This window comes from Euleptes europaea, chromosome 9 (genome assembly GCF_029931775.1).
Source record: "Euleptes europaea isolate rEulEur1 chromosome 9, rEulEur1.hap1, whole genome shotgun sequence".
NCBI classification, from domain to species: Eukaryota; Metazoa; Chordata; class Lepidosauria; order Squamata; family Sphaerodactylidae; genus Euleptes; species Euleptes europaea.
Window position 1 is genome coordinate 83,011,493 of NC_079320.1, and position 27,087 is coordinate 83,038,579.

General features: G+C 46.6%; 1 protein-coding gene across 1 annotated transcript in view; it reads right to left on the reverse strand.

Annotated features, from left to right (window-relative positions):
- Positions 1 to 809: 809 nt before the first annotated feature.
- LAP3 (leucine aminopeptidase 3) overlaps positions 810 to 27,087 on the reverse strand; it is a 32,007-nt gene continuing 5,729 nt past the window's right edge. The window contains exons 2-13 of the mRNA XM_056855111.1: positions 24,266 to 24,381; positions 23,623 to 23,677; positions 19,479 to 19,584; positions 13,354 to 13,513; positions 12,126 to 12,290; positions 7,842 to 8,000; positions 7,273 to 7,397; positions 5,416 to 5,504; positions 3,981 to 4,083; positions 3,436 to 3,515; positions 1,892 to 2,001; positions 810 to 1,007 (exon numbers count right to left, since the gene is read on the reverse strand). Coding sequence (XP_056711089.1) covers positions 812 to 1,007; positions 1,892 to 2,001; positions 3,436 to 3,515; positions 3,981 to 4,083; positions 5,416 to 5,504; positions 7,273 to 7,397; positions 7,842 to 8,000; positions 12,126 to 12,290; positions 13,354 to 13,513; positions 19,479 to 19,584; positions 23,623 to 23,677; positions 24,266 to 24,381 — 1,464 coding nt within the window. The 3' untranslated portion in view covers positions 810 to 811. The remainder of the gene's footprint in view (positions 1,008 to 1,891; positions 2,002 to 3,435; positions 3,516 to 3,980; positions 4,084 to 5,415; positions 5,505 to 7,272; positions 7,398 to 7,841; positions 8,001 to 12,125; positions 12,291 to 13,353; positions 13,514 to 19,478; positions 19,585 to 23,622; positions 23,678 to 24,265; positions 24,382 to 27,087) is intronic.

Genomic DNA, 27,087 nt, shown 5'->3' on the forward strand with positions numbered 1-27,087 from the left:
GGCTGACGTCAGTGTACCCTGAAGTAGGCTCTCTACCACCAATCCCTCCCATCCATGTGCTCTCCTGCTGCCTGCCCCACTCCAGTACTTTACTCCACCACCTTCAGCTGCCCTCTCTCAAACAACTTCGCCCTATTTTCCTCATAGCCCCTTATGCCGAGAACTGCTATGTGCTGCCTCTCTCTCCACCCTCATCTTTCCCATGAAGCATTTGGCACAACTCCCCTACTGAAATGAATCTGGAATGACTGCATAGTTTTCACAATTTCTCTATTGCCCCCGTCAATTTTTTCAATTGCTAAGTCTTACATAAGCACCATGCACATGGATGATGCTCCAGCAATAACAGCAGTCATACCAGGTCTGATTGGAGATGTGGGCATGGTAACATTCTTTTCAGTATTTTGCTAGGAATACCTGAGAACCACCTCTCTCAATGCTGGGGTTATGAGAATCAATACTCAGGAGGTTTCAAAGTTCAGTTTATTGCTTGTGATAGATGTATAGTTCTGGTTACAAAGTCTGATTTGTGATTGCTCCCTCAGTACTAACTGTATAAAAACAGCTCTGAGATGCCTCATTGGCATAATAAAAAAAGGTGACAGCTTTTTACAAATGAATTTGAAGTCCATCATTATTGTTTTTGTTTTGTTCTTTTAAATATGCAGGAAACTCCATGTTGTCCTTTGGGTATTTTAGCAGATAATTTATACTCATTGGGACACCAGCTCATTTCTGCACCAGTTTCAAAATTAACCAAATAACTGATTTTTAAGGCTGGGGGCTACACAATGGGAGGTCAAGCCACTTTCTAGATGCTCTTCTTGTCTTGGCTCAGACGGGTAACAAACTCGACTAGCGTCCGCGTGGGCCGCCCCGCCATGCCTTTCCGAAGGTACGGAACTTCGTCTTTATTCTCCATCACACCAGCAATATCCAAGTGAGCCCAATGAGAACTGGTTACGAATTCTTTCAAGAAGGCAGCAGCTGTGCACGCACCGCCAGATCTGACAGGAAAGAGAAGCGCTACCGTTATTATTCCTCTTTATTTACTTACGAGTAAAAAATCGTACACCAAGCAAGTGCAATTCAGACACTTAATTTATTAATGTATAAAATTTCTGTGCCCCCCTATCCAAGGAACCTGTCTGATGCGGCCTGCACAATAAAACATAAGCACAGAACAATGTAAGTTATTAATCTGAACTCAGCCGTAAACACCCAGCCATAGCATAAAAACATAAAACAGGGAGCCAGTTAAAATTAGTGTTGTGCATGAGTGCTCCTGAGCTAGAAGCAGTCTATAAAAATGATTACAAGATCATGGGTAAAACAAAATGTTTTGGCCTAGCATGTAAAAGACGGTAGGGTATGTGCTAAGTAAGCCTCATGGGGAAAGGTGAGGTACCACCACTGAAAAAGCCCTGTCTCTAGTCTCCAACCACCTCAACTTTGAAAACAGGGACACAGACAGCATGGCCTGTGAGGAAGATCTTTAGAACCCAAACCAGGGTTTCAACTTTCAGATCTAGAAAGCATGGATAACAGCTGTTTTAGATTTCCATCTCATCTTTGGAGCAGCAGCTTGTGGAGGCTGAGGGATGGTCCCAAGGACTGATTGTCAATTCAGACTTAGCACCAACCCATGGTTTCTCCTGATTTGCAGGGGTATATTCCTCAAACTAAACTGCCTGGCCTCCCCCCGTTCACATGCAAATCCAAGCAACGGGCACTTTAAGCTACTCTTGCCTCCATGGCATGAGAGGCTCTCTGAGTTCTCTCCTGTACTGTGTCTTCTCGTTCTTATTCCTGTTTGACACAAGGACTTGAAGGAGCAGTTTCATGTAGTAGCAGCAACTATGGGTTCTGTTATTTCAATTTAGTAACATACCTGTATTTTCCAATGTTATTGAGATCGGCAAGCTGAGCATCTGTAACCTGTTTTGTGTAGTGTTCATAGAGAGGCATTCTCCAAACGCGGTCTCCAGTCACAACACTAGCCTGCAGAGGAACCATTGGTAGTGCATTGTGAGCTCAGGGAAGTCAATGGGGAGGATCCAACGCCTATCCTACCACTCCACCGAGTAACATTTGAGGCCTTTCTCCAGGCTTCAGTGGAAGAGTTGCTTAAGTTGGAGGAAAGCTCCTTAAGCTCTTTGCTCACTGGAGTGGTAGGATAATGGTCAGATCCGTCTCAGTGTACTTAAAACATCTACATGGGTACTGGACAAGATGCAGTCATTATTCTGATCCGAAAGAAGATCGTAGAACTTAGGCTCACTGGCTAATGACTCTGACACACACTACACTGCCCAGAAAAAAACATTTGTTTTCCACTTTCCATCTGGCACAGGGTGTACCTGAAACAGTCAAATGCTCTCTGAACATCCTGTGTCCAAATTCCCTTCGAATGTATGACAGAGGCTTGATTGCCATGGTGGAGAACGAGGTTGATGGGAAGGAAGTGCTGGAATGCTGAGGTGGTAGAAAGGACTGCACCAATTCTGGTTGAAGGTAGAAGACTGTATTTTGTAATGGCTCCCCTACATTAAAAGCTCTCTGCCAACAAAAAGCCAAGAGAGCATGCAGAACAGCTTTCCCCAGTTGAGCTAGTTTTCTATCTGCAGGGAGTTTTTTAAATATGAAGGAGCATTTGAAACTGCATTCCACTTACCTATACAGTCCACAGTGGTGCAAGCCATTCTGTCACCTCCATCTCCTCCATGGTTGGGGATAGCGATGGTTCTACATCAATCAGCCTTCCCCCTCCCCACTGCTGGGCCTACTTAAGGTTTATGCCCTGTTATGTTGTCATGTCCCTGTTGTTTTACTCATAAGAAAGGGGATTACCATCTTGGCACAATCTTTCTCCGATTTTAACTGTTTATTTTAATTATGTTTTATATTTTTAATGTATATTCATTAATGTATGACCTTGGTGGGGAAAGGGAAGGTTAGAAATTGAATAAATAATAGCAATAATTCTAGCAACAACAACAACAACAATAGCAAAAATAATAAATGAGTCCTAGGAAATATAAGTTTAAACAACAGAAGTCTGGTGTGCACACTTGGAGCAAACACCAGACTTCTGTTGCTTAAACTCATATTTCTTAGGACTCATTATTTTTGCTATTATTATTATTGCTATTGCCTTGTTGGACTGGAGCTTATAGTCTACCTCTTCATCCTCAGTGTGCCCAGCCAGATTCCCACGGAAGGATCACCAACGGGATATGGAACTTGTCCACCCTTCCCCCGATCTGGTTATGCAAGAGGCATCCCACCTGCAGAATCTAGGTGTTTTCAGTTTCCATGGCTACCACTTCTGACTGATCTATCCTCCACAGAAGGGTCTTCTCTTTACAGCCTCTAAGCTAGCAGCAATTACCTTCCCTTGCGGGCCAGGAAGTTGTTATTCGTTCCATTACTGACCTCAAACAGTTGATTCCACAGCTGTTGTGAATTGGTAAAAACCCCAGTTGCTGCAGATCCCAGGGCGACATCCATGGCACCTGGAGAATATTACAGAACCCAAATTACTAATCTGCTTTTCCACAGGGTAGCAGGAGCATCTCTTTTGCACTCTCCTGACTTCTAGTTGTGCTTTGATAAAGTAAAATAGGAGGTATCACCTGATCAATTTACTTTACAGGGAAGATTGGAATGCAGACTGTGTTTGTTCACATAGCTGCAATTCCCTCCTAAACGTTAAGGGTGGGAAGCCAGGAAGGGGCAGAGAAACGGATGGGCTTGGGAGGAGGACATAGGCAGCGCTACCACCTACGGTACATGAATGAAACACGCAGACATGCCCCATATGTCATTAGCACTCAGTCAGCAACCCAGAGCCAGGCTGTAGAAAGCTCCGTTTTTGTGAATAATGACTCTGTCCTCACAGGAGATAATCCTTCATTGTTAAGCGGATATTCAGGGAGCACCAAGGGTGGAAAAGGCTAACAAATGAAAAGTTACAATACCTGTTAATGTTGCTGCATCTACAATGGCCCTTGGATTAAAACTGTGAGCATAGAAAAGAGCATCTGCCAAGATCAGCCTTCCCTCTGCATCTGTGTTATCAATCTTTCACAACCAGAGGAATAAAAAAGGGTTAAGAGTCTCTATTTTATTGGATCATCATCATCATACAATATTTCAGTATACAACTAGGGAGAAAAGAATACAAACATCATCTTCACGTTTGGAAAGCACAGTTTGAGCTTTCAGGGCTCTTTTCATGCTCTGTCCCCAAACACCTTAACAGCTGCCCCGTAAAGTAGGATTCGTCTACTGCAGATTGGGGCTGGGGAGCCCTGAAGCTACTGAATAGTGGCTTTCTTAGCCTGGGCTCTCTGTTCAGGAGAACGAAGCGGAAAAGTGGAGAATACCATTTTGGGTAGCGGGGGGATGCATTTATTAAAAGCGTTATATGCATAAAAACTTATAGGTTTTTTTAAAAAAACCACTAACACATGAAGGGGGAAAAAAGCTTAACTGCTTGTGCTAGTTGTTTCCCTATAGGGAGTCTTTAAGGCTAGGAAGCATTTGTAAGCATTGTTGGAAGACACAAGACAGACAGTAGGACATAAATCTAATAAATTATATATTTACATCTAACGAAAATTCCTTCCTTTGGCTAGATTTAACAGCTATCTACCATTTCACACTTTCTTTAAAAAGGGGGAGCGAAAATGAAAATTATTCCTTTCTTGACTCTATAAAGAAAGAAGTTGCCACATCTCTCATGCAATTCACTGATCTACTTGACAGCAGATAACGCAGTATACACTTATGAGAAAGTGTCATACCTGTTTTATACAGGGAGTGATATATTTATTTTGTGCAGTAGTATTTTGTGAACATGTTAAAACAATGTGGGCTAGGAAGTTACTTGATCCAGACAAAATGGGTGTTTGCGTTCTTCTGCGATAATTTTATTGTCTCTCCCTTGCATTTTGGCTGAGTCTAATAAACAATATAACATCGGGATGTGACATCACCCAATGGGTCAGGAATGACCCGGTGCTTGCACAGGGGACCTTTACCTTTTTCAAAATAAATAATACATTTTTAAAATGCAGATTCTCACCCACAGTCTGGGGAGCTATAGTCTGTTGTACTACTTCATATTGCTTCTCCTATAGACCAGGCCTCAGTCTGTGATTCAGGAGATATTTGAGCCAGGGACTTCTGGGCTCACTAATTACACTACTCACAAAGCTACTGCTTCGACAGATACAGCATCTGCACGCCCAAGCAAGAGGCCTGTAAAAACAGCTCTTGCAGGAAATTCTACCCACTGCCAATCGAGAGCCAGATTTTCTCTGTGGGGATTGATCTCCAAGTGAAACGGTTTACAATGCTCTAAGGCAACTGACCCTTGCTTGCTTCATGCAAGCAGTGCAGGATACCCACCTGAATTGTTTTCCCATTCTTGGCCCTCACAACGTCTCCAGGCTTGTTCGCCTTCCCACTAGGCAAGTTTTCACACAGAGGTGCCAAACCTGAGATTGGGAAATAAATTAACTGTTTATTGCCTTCTGACATCACAATCACTGCCATTTTTCACATTGCAATTTGCATAGGTTTACCAAAGCAGATGCAATTGTAGTTGTCTTCTGGAAGCTTCAGTCTTCCTTTAGTATCCAGTTACTGAAGTCAGATGGTTGCTGCCTACCTACAAGGCAGCTTGTAGAAACGGGCACTCCAGTAAAGTGCTGTGGCTGAAAGTCCCTAAAATAACCTTGATATCCACCCCCCCTCGTCCGAAACACAAGACAGACTGAAGGAGGACTTTCAAAGTCTGCAGCCTCTACCAGCACTGGGAGGCTTTCTTCTCTGTGTTGCTGTTATTTTATTAATTTATTTTATTAGATTTATACCCTGCTCTCTTCCTGGCCAAAGCTGGGCTCAGAGCGGCTAACAATTGTTGAAAAATCCAACATCAATACATAAAATTCAATAGTGTACAACACAGTTAAAAAATCAATAAAATTTAACACTAAAACCCATTACCAATTGGCACACCTTAGTAGCACACTGGGCCATAGTGAGTTGGTCTTACAGGCCCTGTGGAACTGCATTAGGCCCTGCCGGGCCCTGGTCTCATCAGAGAGAGAGAGAGAGAGTTCCACGAGGCCAGGGCTGAAAAGGCCCTGGCCCAGGACAGCCAGGCACTCTTCAGGCCAGGGACCACCAGCAAGTTGTTATTCACAGAACATAATGCTCTCTTGGGGGAGTACCAGAAGAGATGGTCCCGCAGATACGATGGTCGCAGACCATGTAAGGCTTTAAAGATCAAAAACAGCACCTTAAAGGCCAGATGTGTGAACTGGGGCTCATCTATCTGAATGTCCCAATGGGGACTCATTTCCTATACAGTGCCCATCTTCCTTGCTAGATTCTGCTTATCCAGTGCAAACCAAGTTTCTGAAGGTGTTAGAGAACAAACAAGCAGGAAACAAGGAAGATCAATCCTTCTCTTCAGTCCTACATGACTGTTTTGGAGGAGAGGCCGTAGCTTAGGGATGACACTCACCTGGCTTGCACAAGGTCCCAGGTTCAGTCCCAGGAGCTCCACAGAAAGGATCTCAGGTAACAGGCAGGGAAAGATGCCGCCCTGAGAGCTCAGAGAGCCATTTTGTCAGAGCAGACAATGCTGGGCTAAGTAGACCAATGAGCTGACTCAGCTTCATTACTTGGATGCTACAGACCTGTTTCGCTAATGGTGGCACCCTCTCCTCTGGCACAAGAGGAAGAGCCTCTGTCACAGGGGAAAAGCGTCTTGTGCTGGAGGAAGACACCGCTATTAGTGGAACAGAGCAGCTCCGTGTGTAAGGTGAACAATACATTCTTTTACTATCTCTTGACTTGTTTTCTTTGTGTAATGCCTTCTGAGCTTAGCTGGGTGGCAACCAGGGAGAGGGCCTTCTCGGTCATGGCACCATCTTGAAGTCTCTCCCCTGGAGACTTGCCCGTCCCCTTCTGTTGCCATCTTCTGCAGGCAGTGGAAGACTCGTTTCACCTGGCCTTCCCTCAGTGATCCCTCCTTCCTGCCCTATGGTTTAATTGTTGTTTTTATGTTTCTCTATGTGTATTTTAGCTTTGGTTTTCATAATTTTAATGAGGCGTTTTTGTTTGGTTTTAACGGTTTTTAAGACTTTATGTAGGTTTTGAACCTCGGTGGTTCTGGTGAGGGCCAAAAGGTGGGGTATAAATTTTGCAAATAAATAAATAAAACCTGTTCTTCAGCACCCCTTCTCTTTCACTTACCAATTAAATTGATGGGGACTTTCAGCTGCGCCGCCGTCACAATGGCTGAGCAGATGGTGGCTGCTCCTCCCATGTCGGCCCTCATGGCGTCCATGCCAGAAGATGGCTTAATGGAGATGCCACCACTACGAAGAAAGAATCACAGACACCCCCGCCCCCAGGGCTTAGCGAAAGCGTGGATTCCCTGACCTCTTGCTTCTTGCCAATCCCGACCCTCCCAAAACGAGGCCATGCATGGAAAGCATGACAAATTCCCAAAATGCCAACGAGCTTCCATTTTTGTTCTTATTTCTCTCCTCTCTATGGTGGTGCTAGGTATTCTCTTCCCTTTGGGTCAAGCCAGTGAAACAGGAGCCCGTTCCCAGCTGCAGTTGGCATAAGCCCAGGAACCCATTTCTGAACCCAGTGCTCTCATGTGGACAGAAATAACCTGGAAAATGTACGTGCTGGAGATGATTGTCAAGCAAAGCGACGCTCTGGTCTGAGGCACTTGCTATATTGGGGAGGGGGGGGCTCCTTAGCAAATTTTTCAGATTTTGCTTCCCACATCTACGCCACCAAGTACTCACCTATCAAACGTAATTCCTTTCCCAACAAACACCAATGGGGGCTCCTTGGTGTCGTTGCTGCCCCTGTAGTGAATCTCTAAGAACACCGGAGGTTCCTCAGAGCCTTTGGCAACACTGAGGAAGGATCGCATCTCTTGGTCTTCAATCCAGGCCTGATCTCTGAAACAGAGATTGAGCCCAGTCAACCCCACGGTGAAAGGGATAGAAAGGATCAAAATGGAACTTCCTCTTTGTGTGCTAAGAAAGCTCCCCCCCCCCCCAACTGACAGGGTGGCTGCACAGCAAAAAGACTCAGCTTCATCTTTAGCCTGGAGATTGTCACAGTACAAACTACCTGAAAATATTCTAGTCAGTTCTAGATTCCATCTCATGCCCTTTTGCCTAACAATCATTCTTAAGATCCTTAATGCAAAATGCCCTGAATACAGAGTAAGGGTACTGTGGTGCTCAGATCTGGGTCCAAATCCCCATTCAGCCACCATGCTCACCAGGTGACCTTGGACTGGTCACTCCCAGCCAGTGTGGTGTAGTGATTAAGAGCAGTGGACTCTAATCTGGAGAACCAGGCTTGATTCCCTGCTCCTCCGCATGCAGCCTGCTGGGTGACTGTCAGGCCTGTGTCTCAGTTAGTTTCGTTTTCTCACCGACTCTCCTTCAAGGACTGTTTTGCATTCCTGTTCCCTTTGAAGCTTGCAGATGTCCGTGGGAGCAGCTGCGCCTCTGTACTGTTTGTAATGTGTTCGAAATAATCTCATGAGACTGTACTGCTGCTTTTTTCAATGCTTTTATATTATCAAGTGCATGCCAGTTTCCTCCATTGCTGTCTTGGGTTCTCTATGCTCTGTTTGCCTTTGTTACCATTAAAACCAACTGCTTTGGACAACCACGTCTCCTGCTGTGGCTAGTGGTTCTCGATAGGGCAAGTGCTTACAGTGACCCACAGTTCTCTCAGAACTCTCTCAGCCTCACCTATTCTGCCTGCTTGGGAGGGGGTGAGGGAAGTAGATTGTAAGCTGTTTTGAGACTTCTTACAGTAGAGGAAAGTGGAGTATAAAACCAACTCTTCTCCTCCTCAGAAAAGGCCTGGCTATACGTAATTTCAGCAGTAGACTGGCATAGATACTGTCATCTGTGCAGGCTGGAGTTGTAAAATCTGGGGGGGGGGGTGTACTCACCAGCAGATTTGCCAAAGCTTAATGTTGTAAACTTTGCTAAATCAGAAAAACCCACACAAGATTTGCACCTGGAATACAGGGCCTCGTGAAAAGGGCATAAAAGGATAATCAATAACAACAGATGATGGGAAAAGAGATGAGTCTGGAAAGATCCCTCTGAATAGTGTAATGTTTTCGCTACATTACCGTCTCACAGGAAGGTTAGTTTTGTACTGTTTCCCCCCAGACATTTCTCTGTCTTATAGAATGTATGTTCGAGGGAACTGCTCTAATGTGTACCCTGACCCTATACCCTAGACTTTTAGTTAATTCTAGAAATTGGCAGGGAGTAGAATAAAGAAGAGAAGGGAGAAGAAATGGCTATAATATAGCTTTCTGGGGAAGAAGACTGCAAGCAAAACAACAACAAAAAAAAACCTGCCACTTGCATGTATTTACAAGAGAAGATAGGATATTTCCTCGTGGCAAATAAAGTGACAATCCTGGGAATTCCAGTTATCTACCTGTTTTCTCTCTGCAGAGCCTAGCCTTGAACTGACTGGAAAAGGTCAGGGTCTCACTTCCATCTGAAGAAAGGAAGGCCAGCCACCTGGTGATTTGGAGGGTATACTCACCAATTGAGTGTCCTATGTTGCTAACTATTGTGTGAGCTGTGGCTCACGAAAGCTCATACCCTGCCAGAAATGTTGTTAGTCTTTAAGGTGCTACTGGACTCTTGCTCTTTTCTACTGCAACAGACAGACCAACACGGCTACCCATCATGATCTAGTCTGTATTTTGTTACTGAGAGAAATGGAGCCGGCCACATATATCTCTTTCTGAAAAGCTGCCCTGGCAAACAAAACGGGTTGTACCCTTTCCTCTTACAGCCTGGGTTTCTGTTGCATTTACACCATCTACCAAATTTATTTTATTTTATTAGATTTTGATCCCGCGCTTTCCCTGCTGGTGCAGGGCCCAGGGTGGCTCACATCCAACATAAATATGAAATTGGTCATAAAATCAGTATCATACAATATGACAATAATTAAAACTATAATATTATCTAATAATCGAACAATTTAAAACACCAAAACAAATCCAGAATCCAATAACTTCAGTGACACTTGATATCAACAGTGGTTGGAACATTCAGGTGGGGGAGCGGGCAGGCATATAGAAATAGACTACAGATGGAACAGGGAGGCCAGCTTATGATGGCGCCATCGCTGTCCTCAACTGCAGCCCTAGTGGGACATCTCCATCTTGCAGGCCCTGGGGAACTAAGCTAAGTCCCGCAGGGCCCAGGTCTCATTTGACAGAGAGTTCCACCAGGCCAGGACCAGAGCCGAAAAAGCTGGACCGCCAATAAATTGTTATTTGACGAGCATAAAGCTATTTGAGCGGTATACAGGGAGAGGCGGTCCCGTAAATACGATGGTTCCAGACCATTTAGGGCTTTAAAGGTTAATCCAAACCAAAGTGGTTGAGCGAGAAAATGCTAAAATTACAAATATATAAATTTTAATTAGGTGCACAGTAAAGTTAAAAACATAAGGCCTATAACATAGGCAATCTTTCACATTCAATAAATACATGCAAACTCATACACTTTTGATGTAAAATCTTACAATGACCAATAAGGACCAAACGTGTTTCGGCCTAAAAAAGGCCTTCCTTAGTGGCCAGACATAGAATTGTAATCTAGTACACATCCTAATAATATAATAGTGTCATAATGCACAGTAGAAAATTACATAAAAGTCCTTCTAGTATAATGAAGCTTCCTGTGTTTATTCCTTACATACTAGAACATGGCTCCCATGTCTCACCTTCTATTACATGCCGGGCTTCTAAGGATGTGTATACATACCAAAACCTTAAACCTCAATCCTGAAATAAACGGAGATTTCGCTCCTATATCAGCCTAACGTAACTCAGAGGTACTGCAAGGATAAAACCGGATAATGTCCCATACAAACTGGAGCTCTTTTAAAGATTTTTTTAATAAAAAACCTCGCACACACTCAATAAGCATGCTACTCTCCTGAAAGACTGTCTTTCGCAGCCAAGAGTCTCACTGCACCTTAAAAACCAACAAACGATAGTAATCAAAATACTATCAACATAACAAAAACATAGAGGAATTGGATAGAATATGGAATCCCACTATATCCAGGTTGGAGAACACACTTAAAAATTTAGATTCTGTTGGTGGTGGTTCATAAAGAGAGTGATTATTTAGAAAGTTATAGGTTTTATAAGTACTGGTCGATGTTTGTTAAGAAGGTTGTTTTTTTAATGTATTATTGTAAATTTTAATAAATAAAAAAACACCAACAAATGTATATAATAACTTTGCAGCTTTCAGGAGTCTTTCAAACATATGTGCAGTTCACATAAGTAGGTAACAAATCCCTCCCTCGGTGACCTGCTTCTTGATTATGCATCTTAAGAACTGGAATGGGGCGGGGGGGGGGGAGTTCCACAGCAGGCTGAAAGTTGGCCAGTTGTTTATCAAAGCCACGTTTGAATGGTTAAAAGTTTAAAAGGCTACAGTTAGAAGACTACCCCAGGATTGCGTAACAGCTGTGAGGATCAAGTCAACTCATGTTCGAACATCTCTGATGTGGTTTGCCATCCCAGAGGTAAAATGACAACCAGAAGGTTCTAAAGTTAGTGGTTTGGACGTTGTTGCATCACAGTGTTTTTGAACAGTACAGATCGGAGTGTCAAACATATGGCCCATGGGCCAGATCCGACCCCTTGACAGCTCTTATCTGGCCCATGAGCCAGCCGAGGCAGCCACCTCCCCCAATCCCAATCTGGGCAGGCGAGGCATGTCACCAAGTGACACTTATGCCATACCTGGCCCTCAAAACAAATGAGTTTGACGCCCCTGGTGTAGGTTAAGTGAAGGAATCTAGACCTCTCCAACCCACCACAAATATACCTCTGATGTCCCCAACGCCAGCACCAAAGAGGAGACAGGATCTGGCTCATACAGTAGTACTGTTCTGAGAGGTCAGAGGTCCATTCCAGTTGCCTCAACCCACCATGGACTCAAAAGTAAGAAAGCAGCGCTCATCTCACGGCACAGCCTCAAGAGACTATTGTGAACGAACCTTACCTTATATGGACCTCCACATTGCTGCTGACACTTTTCAGCTTCTCTTCAATAACTGCAGCAAATCTGGTAGGGGTGACAAGGTTGGCTGGGCCCTCCATCAGGGTTCGGGCCAAATTCTGGCCCTGGGCGTAGATCAGGCCTTTCTGCCAGGCTTCAACTCCATCGCTAAATGGGAATACAGATGGAGCATCATGCAGTATCCTTACAGAGAAGCACCAGAACTGGATTTTAGAGCCTCACATTCACCAGTGGAGAACCAGGAAAGTAAAGGTGGTGGCAAGTCTGGGGAAAGGATATCTTGTACAGTAGTGGTCTTCCACCATTCTAGAATCAGGACCCACTAGCACGTGACATCAGAGTCATGTGACCAGAAGAACAGGCGCCAGTGCCAAGGCTAGGACCCAGGGCAACAGAGCAAGAAAGCCAGGCATAGGGAACACAAGCAGAGCACCAGGAACTGGTAGTGAGGAGGAGGTGATGGACTTGGAAAGTGGGTAAGAAGAAGAGTTGGTTTTTATACCCCGATTTTCTTGACCTTTTAATGAGACTCAAACTGGCTTACAATTGCTTTCCCTTCCTCTCCCCACAACAAACACCTTGTGTGATGGGTGGGGCTGAGAGAGTTCAGAGAGAACTGTGACTAGCCCAAGGTCACACAGCTGGCTTCTTGCGGAGGAGTGGGGAAAACAACCCAGTTCACCAGATTAGTCTGCTGCTCGTGTGGAGGAGTGGGGAATCAAACCCGGTTCTCCAGATTAGAGTCCACCGCTCCTAACCACTGCTTTTAACCACTACACCACGTTGGCTCTCAAAACACCTAGGCAGAAAAGCCTCTCGTCTCACATCCCGCTGCTTCTCTCAGCCTGCATGCGAAGAAAAGCAGGAGGCATGACACCCTTGTTCTCTATGCCCATGCGCTACCAGCAAGTCCTTCCAAAAAAGCAGCAAAGAAACTGGAAGTTCCACAGCAGCTTACAACCTAACAGGTGGGACTCTACAACCCACCTGAGGGTCCCGGCCCATAGACCAAAGACTGCTGTTGTACAGGGTCTAACAAAATAATACCTTGTTTTAACTCCTTTTTACGAAGAAAGCCCCAAACCATTGTGATGGCGTAAAGACCTATAAACCAGATGACAAGCTATTTTAAAGTAACCACTAAGATGAGCGAGTTTGAAGAACTTGGGCGGTCCTGCACAGTACAAATATGATGTTCTTGGCTAATCACCTCCCGTATAGCTGAACCTCAATCGCTGGCTTCTTCTTCTGCTTAAATTCGTCATATTCGTAGAGTCCCAGGAAAGCGCCTTCTGCTGCAGCCTGTGGATCTCCACAGGGGTCCACCTCCACGTAAGGGAACTCCAAGTCCTGCACCTGCCTGCACCCAGCTGGAGAACAAACCATATTTACCTTCTGTTACATGGGGCCCCTAGAATTCAGAAGTCCAAGAACCTCCTGTTCCAAGTCAGAAGTTGGCTAAGTCATTAGCACAATCTTAAAGAGTTAAATATGAAGAAGGAGGAGGGGGAGAAGAAGAAATGGTTTTTATATGCCAAGTTCCTCTACCTTTTAAGGAGAATCAAACCACTTTACAATCTCTTTCCTTTCCTCTCCCCACAGCAGATACCTTGTGAGGTGAGGCTGAAAGAGCGCGAAGAGAACTGTGACTAGCCCAAGGAGCTGGCTTCATATGTAGGAGTGGGGAAACCAACCTGGTTCACTGGATTAGAGTCCACTGCTCATGTGGAGGAGTGGGGAATCAAACCCGATTCTCCAGATTAGAGTCTGCCACTCCTAAGCACTACACTATGCTGGCTAAATTTATGAACTTCGAAGAGTGTAACTCTACTTAGGGCCTGTGCTCACAGGTTATAGCTGAGAAAAAGGAAGATTTCCCACTGGAGAAAAGAGGCCACCAGCCTGCGTAGATTTGTTCACGTGGTTACACTCAGCAGGGCTTAAACTCTGATAAGTATCTGGAAGCAGTTTTCAGTCAAAGCAGCCCAAGTACAGACGTTCATTCTTGGGAATCCCTTTTCACTGTGTGGAAAACTAGGAGACTGCGTATGCAAAACAACGATTAGAACAGAAATGTCTGCTTGAAGCAACACGCAAAGATAGCCTGAAGGAAGATGGGAGGAGTTAAAAAGAGCTCATTCTTGCTTACACTTTTTTCTCACATGGGCGCAGGAAAAGCATGTTCGTTTTGGATAAGAAGTGTTCAGAAGAACATGAGAGGGTCAGTTTACAGAGAGATGGTTAATGGACTTCTTGACCTGCTCACTGTGCCCTGACCTGGATGACCCAGGCTATCCTGATCTCCTCAGATCTCAAAAGCTAAGCAGGGCTGGTCCTGGTTAGATCTTGGATGGGAGACCACTAAGGAATACCAGGGGTGCTAAGCAGAGGAAGGCAATGGCAAACCCCCTTGGTTAGTCTCTTGCCTTAAAAACCCCATATGGGGTCGCCATAAGTCAACTTGATGGCACTTTACACACACACACACACACACACACACACACACACACTAAAAACCACAGAATCTTGTTTCTGTGGGAACTCAGAGCATGCCAGGGAAAGAGAAACCCAGGGTGACAGATGCCACCCCAAACAACAAGCTTGCTTCTACTCTCTCCAACGTAGCAGGACGCACCGAGGCATGACCGCAGATGCTGGCTTTCTCCTTGCCTTCCCTGAAAAGATCAGACATGCTGGCCTCCCTGCCACTTCAGTTTGTACCCCTAATTCCTGGGAGTCAGGTAACAGCACCCTTTTTGTTCTACTTGATTGATTTTCTGTTGCTCCACTAACATGCTGTTATGTTTAAGAAACCAGGCTGATTTGTAAATCTAGCTAGTTTGTGTGTGTTGCTGGGCCTTGTTCTGAATAGAAACCCGGAAAGAAATCTGGGACGCTGTGAACAAACTCAACAGAGCAGAGTGGAGTGTTACAAGCATTAAGAATCCTGAAGATGGGAGAAAGAGAAAGAAAAAGAAGGTTAGCCACTGTGTGAGCTGACTGCTGGACTTGATGGGCCTTGGTCTGATCCAGCAGGGCCTTTCTTATGTTCTTAAGGTTTCACTGCATCAGGTTCAGAGAATAAAGATCGGTTCCGTTTGTATCAGCAAAAAAGATTTTTTTGGCCAGCAAATCACATCTGACCCCAGTGGGGTTTTCAAGGAAAGAGATGTTCAGAGGTGGTTTGCCATCGCCTGCCTCTCCATAGTGACCCTGGAGTTCCTTGAAGGTCTCCCATCCAAGTACTAACCAGGGTTGACCCTGCTTAGCTTCTGAGATCCGACAAGATTGGTCTAGCCTGGACTATCCAAAGGTCAGGGCAAACAGCAAACAGCACACCTCAAAAGAGAAGGTATTTATTAATCCATGACCCATTAGTGCACTTTGGATGCATTTTATCTTGGATGCATGCTAGCAGTTCTGTGAGAACAGCAAAGGGCCCTGCCCAGCTGTTCCCCCAGAAAAAGGGTAACTCAGCTACTTTAACTGGCCAAGGTACAGCCATTATTTTTAAATGATGCCATAAAACTAATGCTTAGTTATGTATTTTTTAAAATACATATCAGAATTTCACCTTTATACATTCCTTGTTATCAGTTTTATTCATGATGCAACTTTATTAACCAGCCTAACCCTTGACAATATTTAATACATTCTCAGCTGTAAGGAAACTGGACAGGGTTGGACCCCACCAGAGACTTCATTCAATCTCATCCAATTCCTCTCCTTACTACGGGAGCAATGGGAAGTTGAGGGGGGACATGATTGCTCTCTTTAAGTATCTGAAGGGCTGTCACTTGGAGGACAGGGAGCTGTTCCTGTTGGCAGCAAAGGATAGGACTAGCAATAATGGGTTTAAACTATGGCTGGAAAGGTACCGGCAAGATACAAGGATTTGGTTGTTTTTTTTTGTAGTAAGAGTAGTTCAGCAGTGGAACTGGCTGCCTAGGGAGGTGGTGAGCTCCTCCTCACTGGCGGACTTCAAGCAGCGGCTGGACAAGCTCTTGCCAGGGATACTTTAGGCCAGTGGTTGGCAAACCGCGGCTCCCAAGCAGCATGCGGCTCTTTGGCCCATTGAGTGCGGCTCCCCGCCTCCCCCCCGCCCCGTCCGTCGGCTGATGTGGCTCCTCCACATCCCCACGCCCAGCCAGGCAGAGGCGCCGCGCTCCCGCCGGGCCCCAGCGTGCCCCAGGCGGGAGAAGCCAGCAGGCGAACTGGAGGCGGCGCCCCCCTCCCCTGGCTTCCCCTCCTCTCTCTCTCTCTCCGGCGGGGAGGGATCAGAGGCGGCAGGGAGAGGCGGCTGCCGGCTGCCCAGGCTGCTGCTGCAAGGGGGGGGGAGAGGCAGGCTCCGCCTCGCGCTGGGCCGTCTCGAGGCTGGCGGGGCTCCGCCTGCCCAGCTGTTAGGCGGGGTGAGCCGGGCTGTTTCCCTGCGCCGCCTCCTGCTTCCCCGGCTGCCCGCGCCTCTTTCCCGGCCGGATGTTCCGCTGGGAGCCCGCCCCACTCCCTCAGCTCCCCTCGTTGTCTGCAAGGGGTGGAAGAGTCAGCGGAGTCACTGGTTTGTCGTCCTGCGTCTCGGGACAAAATCCTCATCCTTGGCTGAGCGTGGGTGGATGTTTGGCTGACCGGGGGGGGGGGGCAGAAAGATAGCGGAGCCGGCTTCTTGGGAGGGGCCGTGGCTCAGGGGGTCGGCGCCGACAGGCGAGACCTTCGCCCTGCCAGTGAATGGGAGGTTTTGCCTTGGATTTGCCACTCAGATGCACATTTTCCCCATCCAGATTCTCAAAACTCTGCATGGGGGGTTATTGGCCATTTATGAATGGGAGGTTTTGCCTTGGATTTGCCACTCAGATGCACAACTCAACAATAAGCCCCCCTGCAGAGTTTTGAGAATGCAGATGGGGAAAATGTACAGTGTTTGTCAGTCATTGTCATGATTTAATTTTATAGATACCTTACTTACTTTTTTCCCTCCTCAGAGACCCACTGGCTTTCTTGTCGGCAGACCTGGACTCCAAGGAGGGGAAAAAGTCCCCCTTCAGAGGCCAGGTCTACCAATTGGCTTCTATGGGCCTCCGGAGGCCAGGTCTACTGCCAAGAAAGCCAATGGGTAGACCTGGCCTCCCAATGGGACTCAGCCGGAGGCCAGGTCTACCAATAGGCTTTTATGGCGGTGGACCAGGCCTCCAGACGAGGACTCCGGACGGGGAGGGGGAAATGGCAGGGACTTACAATTTAATTTTTATCTATAAATAAGATCACTATTAAGTATGATATCAAGTTTTATTCAGTGTACCTATAGTTTAATTAAGACTTAAAACTTTAATTAAAGTTTATTAAGTTAATAAACAGTGTACCTACCTATATAGTTTAAGAAATTTGGCTCTCAAAAGAAATCTCAATCGTTGTACTGTTGATATTTGGCTCTTTTGACTAATGAGTTTGCCGACCCCTGTTTTAGGCTGATCCACATTGAGCAGAGGGTTGGACTAGATGTCCTGGATGGCCCTTTCCAATTCTGTCATTCTACGGTCATTTATGCATGGGCACTTTCACTCACATTCACTCCTGGTCTGTCTCGGTTGTTCCTTGGAGTCATGCATGAGTTTTCCGCCCATTAGAGATGACCTCGCTGCCAGCCCTCACAAATCCTGGGACTTCCCATTCCTCTGTTAATCCAATTCTTCCCTCTCCCTTGAGGGTGAAATCCCCATGCATAAGGCAAAGCACGGGACACACAAGCTTGGTTTCTCTCACAGCCAATTACAAAGCAGCGTGTAACGAGGTGGGGATTCAAATGGTTCCTGCTTCCTCGGAGCTCTTTATGAGCAGAAGAAAGGCTTTTTAGAACCAAGACTTGGATTTCTCCCCACCCACCTTTCAGATTGCTCCGTTTTTTGTTCTTAAAATGCTTTTTAATGCAGCAATTGGGTTTTGGTGGGGGTATTTTCTCTCACAGTAAGCTCTACAAAATAAGCCAATTACAAAGCAGCATTTAAAGGGACAGGGACTGCTGGTGCATAGATTCCCAACAGGACAGTGTGGGTCCAGCAAGCAACGAACCTCAGGTAAAACTGTCATGCATAAACGGCCTACAGCTCCTGTCCAACATAGCTTTTGCCCATCCAGGTCTCATAATCCTCAGCAAAGATCAGCGGAAAAGCTGGCAGGATCCAGCCCCAATGAAGTGTCTCCAAAAAGGAGGAATTCCTAAGTTGTAAGCAAAGTTGCATATTTACCAGGGTTTCCACTGCATACCTGAACTAGTCACCATCCTAGTTGCCTTAAGCAGGCACTAGAGGGCACAGAGACACAAGGAAAGACAGGGGCAACCTCAGCAGCTTTCAATTGAATGCCAGAAATATAGACCATGTTGGACTCCCACCTTTTCCTGTCTCTTTGCTTTGAACAGGACAGTCAAAGGCAGCCAACTCTGTAGAGGTTCAATGCTAACAGCCTGAAAAGCGGGGTTTAAAAGCATCTCATTGCTTTACTTCATTTTTACCCTGCCTTTCTCCGCAATGGGGACCCAAAGAGGCTCACATCATTCACCTTTCCCTCCATTTTATCCTTACAACAACCCTGTGAGGTAGGTTAGGCCAGTGTGTGACTAGCCCAAACTTGTAGGAAAGAGTAGGGATTCAAACCTGGGTCTCCCAGATCCTAGTTGGACACTCTAACCACTACACACCACCATACTGGATCGTAAGCCAAGAGACAAGAAAAGAGTACAGTCTTATAAAGTAGTCTCTTTTTGGATTTTTTTTTTAAATTGTGATATCAGCAAAAAAATAGTCCAGAGATGAATCCTTGGATCCAGGGACAAGCTGCAATCATGCCAGATGCTGTTAACTATATACATCAGGGATGTCAAACTCAATTGTTACGAGGGCTGGATATGACATAAATGTCACTTGTTCAGGCTGGGCCATGCCTCGCCAGCCTAGATTGAGAGTGGGGTGTGTGGCTGGCTCATGGGCTGGAAAAGAGCTCTCAAACGGTCAGATCCAACCCACAGGCCTTATGTTTGACACCCCTGATCTTCATATTCATGTACATATGTGAGGGGGGTGCGGCACTGAAGACTCCTTTTGAACTTTTAATAGGTCATTTTAATTCTGTTTCGAAAAGTTTACTCAATATCAGGGGATCCGCGAAGGTGCTTATCAGCTCATCTCCAAGGGAAGGACTCCAGCACTGGTTTACAGCGCAATCCTAACCACAGTCGTGCTCTTCTAAGCCCACTGATATCAACAGGCTTAGAAGGGTATAGCTCTGTTTGGGATTGTGCTGTTAATAGGTTACACAAAAACGTATGAGTAAAGGTTGAAATTTAACCTGCGATCGCTGCCCTGATGTTCTCCTTGTCCTCGTTCCAGTTCTCCTGCTCATTCACGCCTGCTCCTTTCTTCCCTAAGCCGACAACGACCACGCTGGAGAAGTTCTGCAGGAAATCAGCAAAGGGGGTGGGGGGGAGAAACCCATTCAGCCATACGTTTGAACAAAAAAATGGAATTGTGAATATTTTTTTAAAGATGGAAACAAATCCAACTTCAAACAAGAACAATACTTCTGGATCGTCTTCCCATTGTTTGGACACAAAAATGAATTAAGACCTGACAAAACGGTACCCATCTGATCACCCAAGATGTTCTTCAGTGCAGATCCAGATAAAACAAATGGGAGGCTTATTTATTTAAGGCCCGTCACTGCTTACCTCCAGAGAGCACTTCTTCTGATAAGAAACTGCAGTTCTTACTTCACAGCCTGAATAGCCCAGCTTAGCCCAAATTCACCAGAACTTGGCAGGTAAGAATCGTCAGCCACAGTTAGTACTTGGATGGGAGGCCACCAAGGAAGTCCAGGGCTGCTATGCAGAGGAAGGCAATGGCCAAAGACCTCAGCTCATCTCTTGCCTGGAACAACCCATGGATGGGATCACCATGTGTCGATTGTGACTTGATAGCATCTTCTTTGGCTGCTGCTTACTTAGGCCAAGTAGGCTGGGTTGGGCCCACTCTATGTTCCAACCCAGCCCCCCTGGCCACTCCATGTTCCCAGCAAAATCAGTGGGCAGGAGGAGAAGTGGGAGCATGGCCTTTTCTGTAGTAGCCTCAAGGCAGTGCAACAGAGCACTTCCCTTTCAACTTTTAGGAAACTGCCAGCGCAATTCTAATCCATTGAAGTGAACAGTTTTAGAAGGGTATAACTCTGGTCAGAACTGCCCTGCGTGTAAGTCAGATCTCTTACAATTCTGCCTTTTGAGCTTTCTGTTGTTGATTTTACACTGTAAATGGTTTTTTAACCTTTCAAGTACATCAGTAACAGTGTAATCTTAAGGAGAGTTACTCCAGTCTAAGCCCATTCACTTCAATAGACTTAGACTGGAGTAACTCTGCATAGGGTTGTGCTGCAAGTCAGTTCTTTAATAATTCTGAACTGAATACTGAGTGGGAACTTCAGAAGAACTCACTTTAGATCTTCTGAGGGGTTTACATGATTTATTCCACGCTTGCTTCTCAGTTCAGATTTTCATTGTTTGTTGAGAGAATGCTCTTCTGCTTACACCAAAGATTCAAGCTATTCCCAGGACCGATTCTGCAGGATGCTGGCCCACTCAGGGCCATTTTGAAGGAGACTTCTTAAGTGCAAGCTTTTAAACCTCACAAGCAGCAGCAGAATACCACCATGGCAGAAAGTATCCCCACAGCATTAGAAAGTGCCCTATAGCAATTGTTCATAACTGGATTTCCCTGCATGAACAAGACAATCCAGTTATTAATGAGTGCTACAGCACAACAATAGCACAACACCCACAGATGTGCTGACGCAGCCTTAAAGACTTGCCTCACATGGCTAGATTCAGTTGCAAATCCTCCCATGTCTCAGGACTCCGCTTTTATCTTGCTCACTCAGCACTAACTGATTAACTTCCCTCCATATCTCTAAACAGCCTACTTTGCATTTCTCCCACACTCAAAATATTTTTTTTAGGCCTGAAGCCGTCTCTGTAGTTGAAGCAGGCCAAAGGCATAAGGAAAGAGGGCGGCAGCCAAACCCTACTGGCTCCCTATAAAGTGGGGGGGGGGCACTGTGCAAAGTGCATCATAAACAGGGGAAGGGGGAGTTTCACCTAGAAGAAGAGTTGGTTTTTATACCCTGCTTTTTCTCTACCTTTAAGGACTCTCAAAGTGGCTTACAATCACCTCCCCCCCCAGCAGGCACCTTATGAGATAGGTGAGGCTGAGAGAGTTCTGAGAGCACTGTGACTAGCCCAAGTCACCCAGCAGGCTTCATGAGGAGTGGGGAATCAAACCTGGTTCTCCAGATTAGAGTCCACCACTCCTAACCCCTACTGGCTCTACCCTTAGCCACATTTCCAGTCTGAAGCTGTTTTTCCTTAACTGTCTTTCTCCTGAGGAAACTAATTCTGGGCTCAGTTAAAGGGTTAAACTAGCCCCCTCCTGCCAGCCCATGTGGTGCTTTAGATGGAGCCCTCCCCATTTGCACACTTTATAGGGATTTGGTGACAGGTCACATCTAGCCTGGCCTTAAGACACCTGAACTTTTGTCAGTTCTGGAGGATGACACGCAAAGGAAACCAATATGCATCCATTGCAAATGCAGTAGTAGAAAAGAGCTAGAGTCCAGTAGCGCCTTAAAGACTAACAAAAATATTTTCTGGCAGGGTATGAGCTGAAGAAGTGAGCTGTGGCTCACGAAAGCTCATACCCTGCCAGAAAATATTTTATTAGTCTTTAAGGTGCTATTATTGGAAATGCAAGCGGACACTCTTTGGTGTTAATGCGGTGCCAAAAGTTTAAATATGCTTACAAAAGAAATAATGTGAAAGCCCAGTTTGCCTGGGGGGAGTGGGGGTGGGTTACGGTCAAGTCACAGCTGACTCATGGAGACCCCGTAGGGTTTTCAATGCAAGATACACTCACCAGTTTTGAATGGTCAATTTTGATGCTCGCTCAAAGCTCTTTTTTAAAATGCGACTTTAAAAATGCCCTTTCACGGTCCCAACGCAAAAGGAGAAGTTCCACTCCCCCCCCCACTTGCCTGCTCCTTTGTTCCTGTTTGTATATCCATTAGCATATGCATAGCTAACACACCTCTGTTGTTTTGCATTGTTCCTTGAGGGAGATTCTTCGCAGCAAACACCAAAAGTAGCGTTAAATGGGCTCTTTTGTAATACGAAGCAGGTATGCACCGGCTTAGCAGTCACTTCCGGAATGATGGTTCAGCATGCAAAATTCAAAAAAATATTCGGGGCAATTCAGCCTGGAACGCACTGCTAATTACCATGCAAAAATGGCCATTCAGAGGTGGTTTGCCATTGCCTGGCTCCGCGTCACGCCCCTGGTATTCCTTGGAGGTCTCCCATCCTTGATGGACCAAAGGTCTGATTCAGTATAAGGCAGCTTCATGTGTTCATTTTTCCAACCTGAAATGGCCCGGGGGGAGCAATTTGTCCCATTTTGAAGCTCCGCATGCACATGTAGCTCCAAAGTGGGGCAAATAAGTCCCTCCCAGGGAACCCAAACCCAACTCATTAAAACACATTGTGTAATTTGGTCTTGAGTCTATATGCATGGTGGAGGCACAAAAGCCCACCCCCCAAGTGTTGGTATGATATTTTTTTTGCCATCAAGTCACAGCTGACTTATGGCAACCCAGTAGGGTTTTCAAGGCAAGAGATGTTCAAAGATGGTTTACCATTGCCTGCCTCCACGTCATGCTCCTAGTATTCCTTGGAGGTCTCCCATCCAAATACTAGCCAGGGTCAGGGCTGAGAGTGTGTGACTGGCCCAAGATCACCTAGCAAGCTTCCATGGTGTGAGTGGTGATTTCAACCTGGGTTTCCCAGATCCTAGAGCCCAATGGCACAGAGTGTTAAACTGAAGTACTGCAGTCAAAAGCTCTGCTCACGACCTGAGTTCGATCCCGACAGAAGTCGGTTTCAGGTAGCCGGCTCAAGGTTGACTCAGCCTTCCATCATTCCGAGGTTGGTCAAATGAGTACCCAGCTTGCTGGGAGTAAAGGGAAGATGACTGGGGAAGGCACTGGCAAACCACCCCGCAAACAAAGTCTGCCTAGAAAACGTCAGGATGTGACGTCTCCCCATGGGTCAGGAATGACCTGGTGCTTGCACAGGGGACCTTTACCTTTTCCCCTCAGATCCTAGCGTGACACCTTCACCACCACACAATGCTGGCTCTCTGTGTGTAAAGTGCCATCAAGTTGCAGCTGACTTATGGTGACCTCTTCTGGGATTTTCAAGGCAAGAGACTAACAGAGGTGGTTTGCCATTGCCTTCCTCAGCACAGCGACCCCGGCATTCCTTGGTGGTCTCGCATTCAAATATTAATCAGGGCTGACCCTGCTTAGCTTCTGAGAACTGACGAGATCAGGCTAGCCTGGGCCATCCAGGTTAGTGGGAGAGGAGGACATACCAAAGGAAATATAAATCCCATACCTGATGCAAGCCATGAAATATGCGTGTCTTCCCTTTCTTCAGTGGAGGCCCCGAGCTGGAACAGAAACACGTTTGTGAGTCCTTTAACGCACATGCAGAGCTGATGATTAACCAAGAAAAAAGATGGGCTGTCCTGCTCCCGTGACTTCAACAGAAGCCTCCTCTGCAAAAACTAGACAGTACAACCTGCGAGAGCCCAGAGATCCAGAAGCCTGGAGAGATGGGAATGTCAGAAGGGACTGCTTTCCACACCCACATAAAAGCCCCAGTTGCTGCATCTCCAGTGTGGGAATGTTGGCAGCCTCTCCTTCTAGCTTTGAAGCCCACATCTACATACTGTCCCCTTCACATGCGGCACCTGATCCTCCTTCCCCCAAAGGCTAGGCAGCTCCCCTTAGCCACTCACAGAGAGCCCTTTGGGCTCTCTTGCTACCCAGGAAAGAAAGAAAGATGGAGGCTAAGCCTGCAGCAGAGAGCAAGGAGAGAGGGGCTGAAGAGCCCCCTCGCCTCGCTCCTCCTGACCGGAAGAGAGGAGAGCACAGCAGACACAGGAGTAGGAAGAAAGAAGGTGGTGGGGTAGCAAAACACATGCAGGCGAGTAGGTGGGGAGGACCATTATTCTCAGCTGGGTTTTGGTACTCACATTGACAGCAATTCCTTGAGCTTCCCAGAAACAACTCGATCAAAAGCATCTCCTGCCTTGGTGAATTGTGTGGCACTCGCATCTTTCTCAGCGGCATAGATTCCTAGGACGAGGCCCTAAAGGAAATTACACCACTTTTTAAACACTGCTCCGTAAACAATTGCAGGATCCTGACAGAAGCTGGTAGCCGGCTCCAGGTCGACTCACCTTTCCATCTTTCCGAGGTCGGTAAAATGAGTGTCCAGCTTGTTGGGGGTAAAGGGAAGATGACTGGGGAAGGCACCGGCAAACCACCCCTTAAACAATGTCTGCCTAGGAAACGTTGTGATGTGAGGTCACCCCATGGGTCAGTAGTGACCCGGTGCTTGCATAGGTGAGCACCTTTATTTTATAAAATAGCAACTGACCCTGGGAAGAGCTTGTCTCAAATAGCAGAACACATTAGCAGCTAGACAGGCAGACCAGATTTGATTTGAAAAACAGAATATATGCATGTGATGTGATAAAATGTTCCTTTTGCAGCCATACCCTAAAAACATTTAGAATATTTTGTTACCACTTTACATGCTGGTAATCAAACTGGAGGGGTCACCTAAACCACAAATCCAGATTTGCACAAGTTTACCAACAACCATTCAAGGATTCCCTGATAAGCATAAAAGAGAGAGTGCGCATGTGGGTAGAGGAACCAGTCCACAGCACCAAGCAACGTGGACTAGAGTGACAGCTTGCTTATTCTCTACCGGAGCAAATGCCAGTTGCCAAGTTTTCAAGATCCAGATTGTGCACACATGTCTCTGGGCCACTGTCAATGCACTCACAGCCACTTCAGCTCAAAATTGCCCTCCCCAATATGATTTCTCACTTTTGGGGGCTGGGCGGGGGGGGGGAGGGTAAATACAAAAAGGAGGAGATGGAGGAGGAGGAGAGAGCCAGTGTGGTGTAGTGGTTAAGAGTGGTGGATTCTAATCTGGAGAACTGGGTTTGATTCTCCACTCCACGGGAAGCCTGCTGGGTGACCTTGAGCTAGACACAGTTCTCTCCAAAGTCTCTCAGCCCCACCTACCTCACAAGGTGTCTATTTTGGGGAGGAGAAGTGAAGACGATTGTAAGCTGGTTTGAGACTCCTTACAGTAGAGAAAATCGAGGTATGAAAACAAATTATTCTTCTAAATTCTGAGCTTAAAAAAAAAAACCAACCAGAGAGGAAAGGGTCAAGCAAACTCTCCCCAGCCACTTTCGACCCACCCAACTTTATCTGGTTTCAAAAGCATATGTGGATAAAAGAACCACAGAACTTCTTGCCATTTCTCATTTCATTCCAAGAAGACAATGAAAGCAAAGCACTCAGGGGAAGATAGGACATTTAGCCAGATCAGATGTTATTTGCTGCAGGAGAAAGAAAAGTGAAACCCTGCCTAACCTGGAGCATCAACTAACAAAAAACAGAATATATGTTTGTCTCGGTTTAAGTCCCACCCTACTGTCAAAGGCTTTCCAGACAGATAAAAGTATAGCTGTACAAGCCAGCCCAATTGGAGCACTACCAAGCCCCATTCATTTTAACTAGAGATAATTAGGCATCGACTAAATTCTTCCTTTGAAATCTCACGGACTTTAAAAAGGAACTTCACTTGAGTTGGCCACAAGAACCCATCTTCTCTTAAGCCCGTTTATAAAATGCCTTTTTTTTTTTTTACTGGTGGAAACAGCAATCCAGGGAAAGATCCTATGGATGTCCATCTGCATCCCCAACAGAACTCCTAGTTCATGCACAAATTCTCACAGCTGGAGGGGCCCCGGGCCCCGGTGGTAGCCCACTGAGATCTCGCATGCTCTCCCCAACCCCGCATCAGCCTACCTTGTTTGCACCCCACGTGACGGCGCTTGGCTCACTTGCTTCTGTGGGGAGGGCAGGACAGAAAGGAAGTAAAGACAGGAAGAAATAAGATGCCCATTGCATGGTGAGCTCCTGGGTTTCCCGCACAGGGCACTCTCCTCCGAGCCAGAAGAGAAGGCTGCCACTTTATAGCCTTCCCCACATGCCCGGTACCCTTCATTAGCGGTCACCTGGCCTGCCAGAGAGGGAGTGCCCCCCAAAATTGGACGGGTGCCAACACAGCTGGGCACTTTCCGAAGCCAAGAGAAGTAGGGCAGCCCTTGACCTACTTCCTGGCTTCTCTGGTCAGGCACGTGCAGAAAAAGCCGGGCAGGGCAAACAGTAGTTCCCAGAAAGGGGGGAACCCGTGCCAGACACAAGGACAAGGAGGGGCTTATGGCTTGCTGGCGCAGGAGTTTCTCTCCCCACCCGCCCCCAGTCGCCACCGCTGGGGGATTGCCTCCATTCATGTCAATGGAACCTGTGAAAAATGGCCCGTGAGGAAAAGCCTTCCTCCTCATCCTCCTCAGAACACGGGGCCCACCTCGGACATCCCGCCACGCATGCCACGTTTTCCCCCTTTCAGCGTGACCAGGTACCAAGGAAAGGCAGGCAGGCAGGCAGGGAGGGGGAGATCGACCCTGCGCTTTTAGAAGCAGCACAGAGGGGGGACCTCTCAAGCCGGAGAGGCTCAGCCCCGGGTTCTCCTCCCTATCTGGACACCCTTTTCTCTCTCCCCGACTCTCTCCTTCCCTTTCAGAAGAACCCCCCCCCCAAAAAAGAGGGGAACAACCCACCACAGATTTGGGGCCCAACCCACCAGCGGAAAAGCAGCGCTCTCAGCGCAGGGGTCCTGATCCAGCTCTAACCACTCACCACCTCTAGTGGCCCTTGGCAGGGCCCCCAAACCCAAAGATCCAGCCGGTTCAGCGGGATCGAGAGA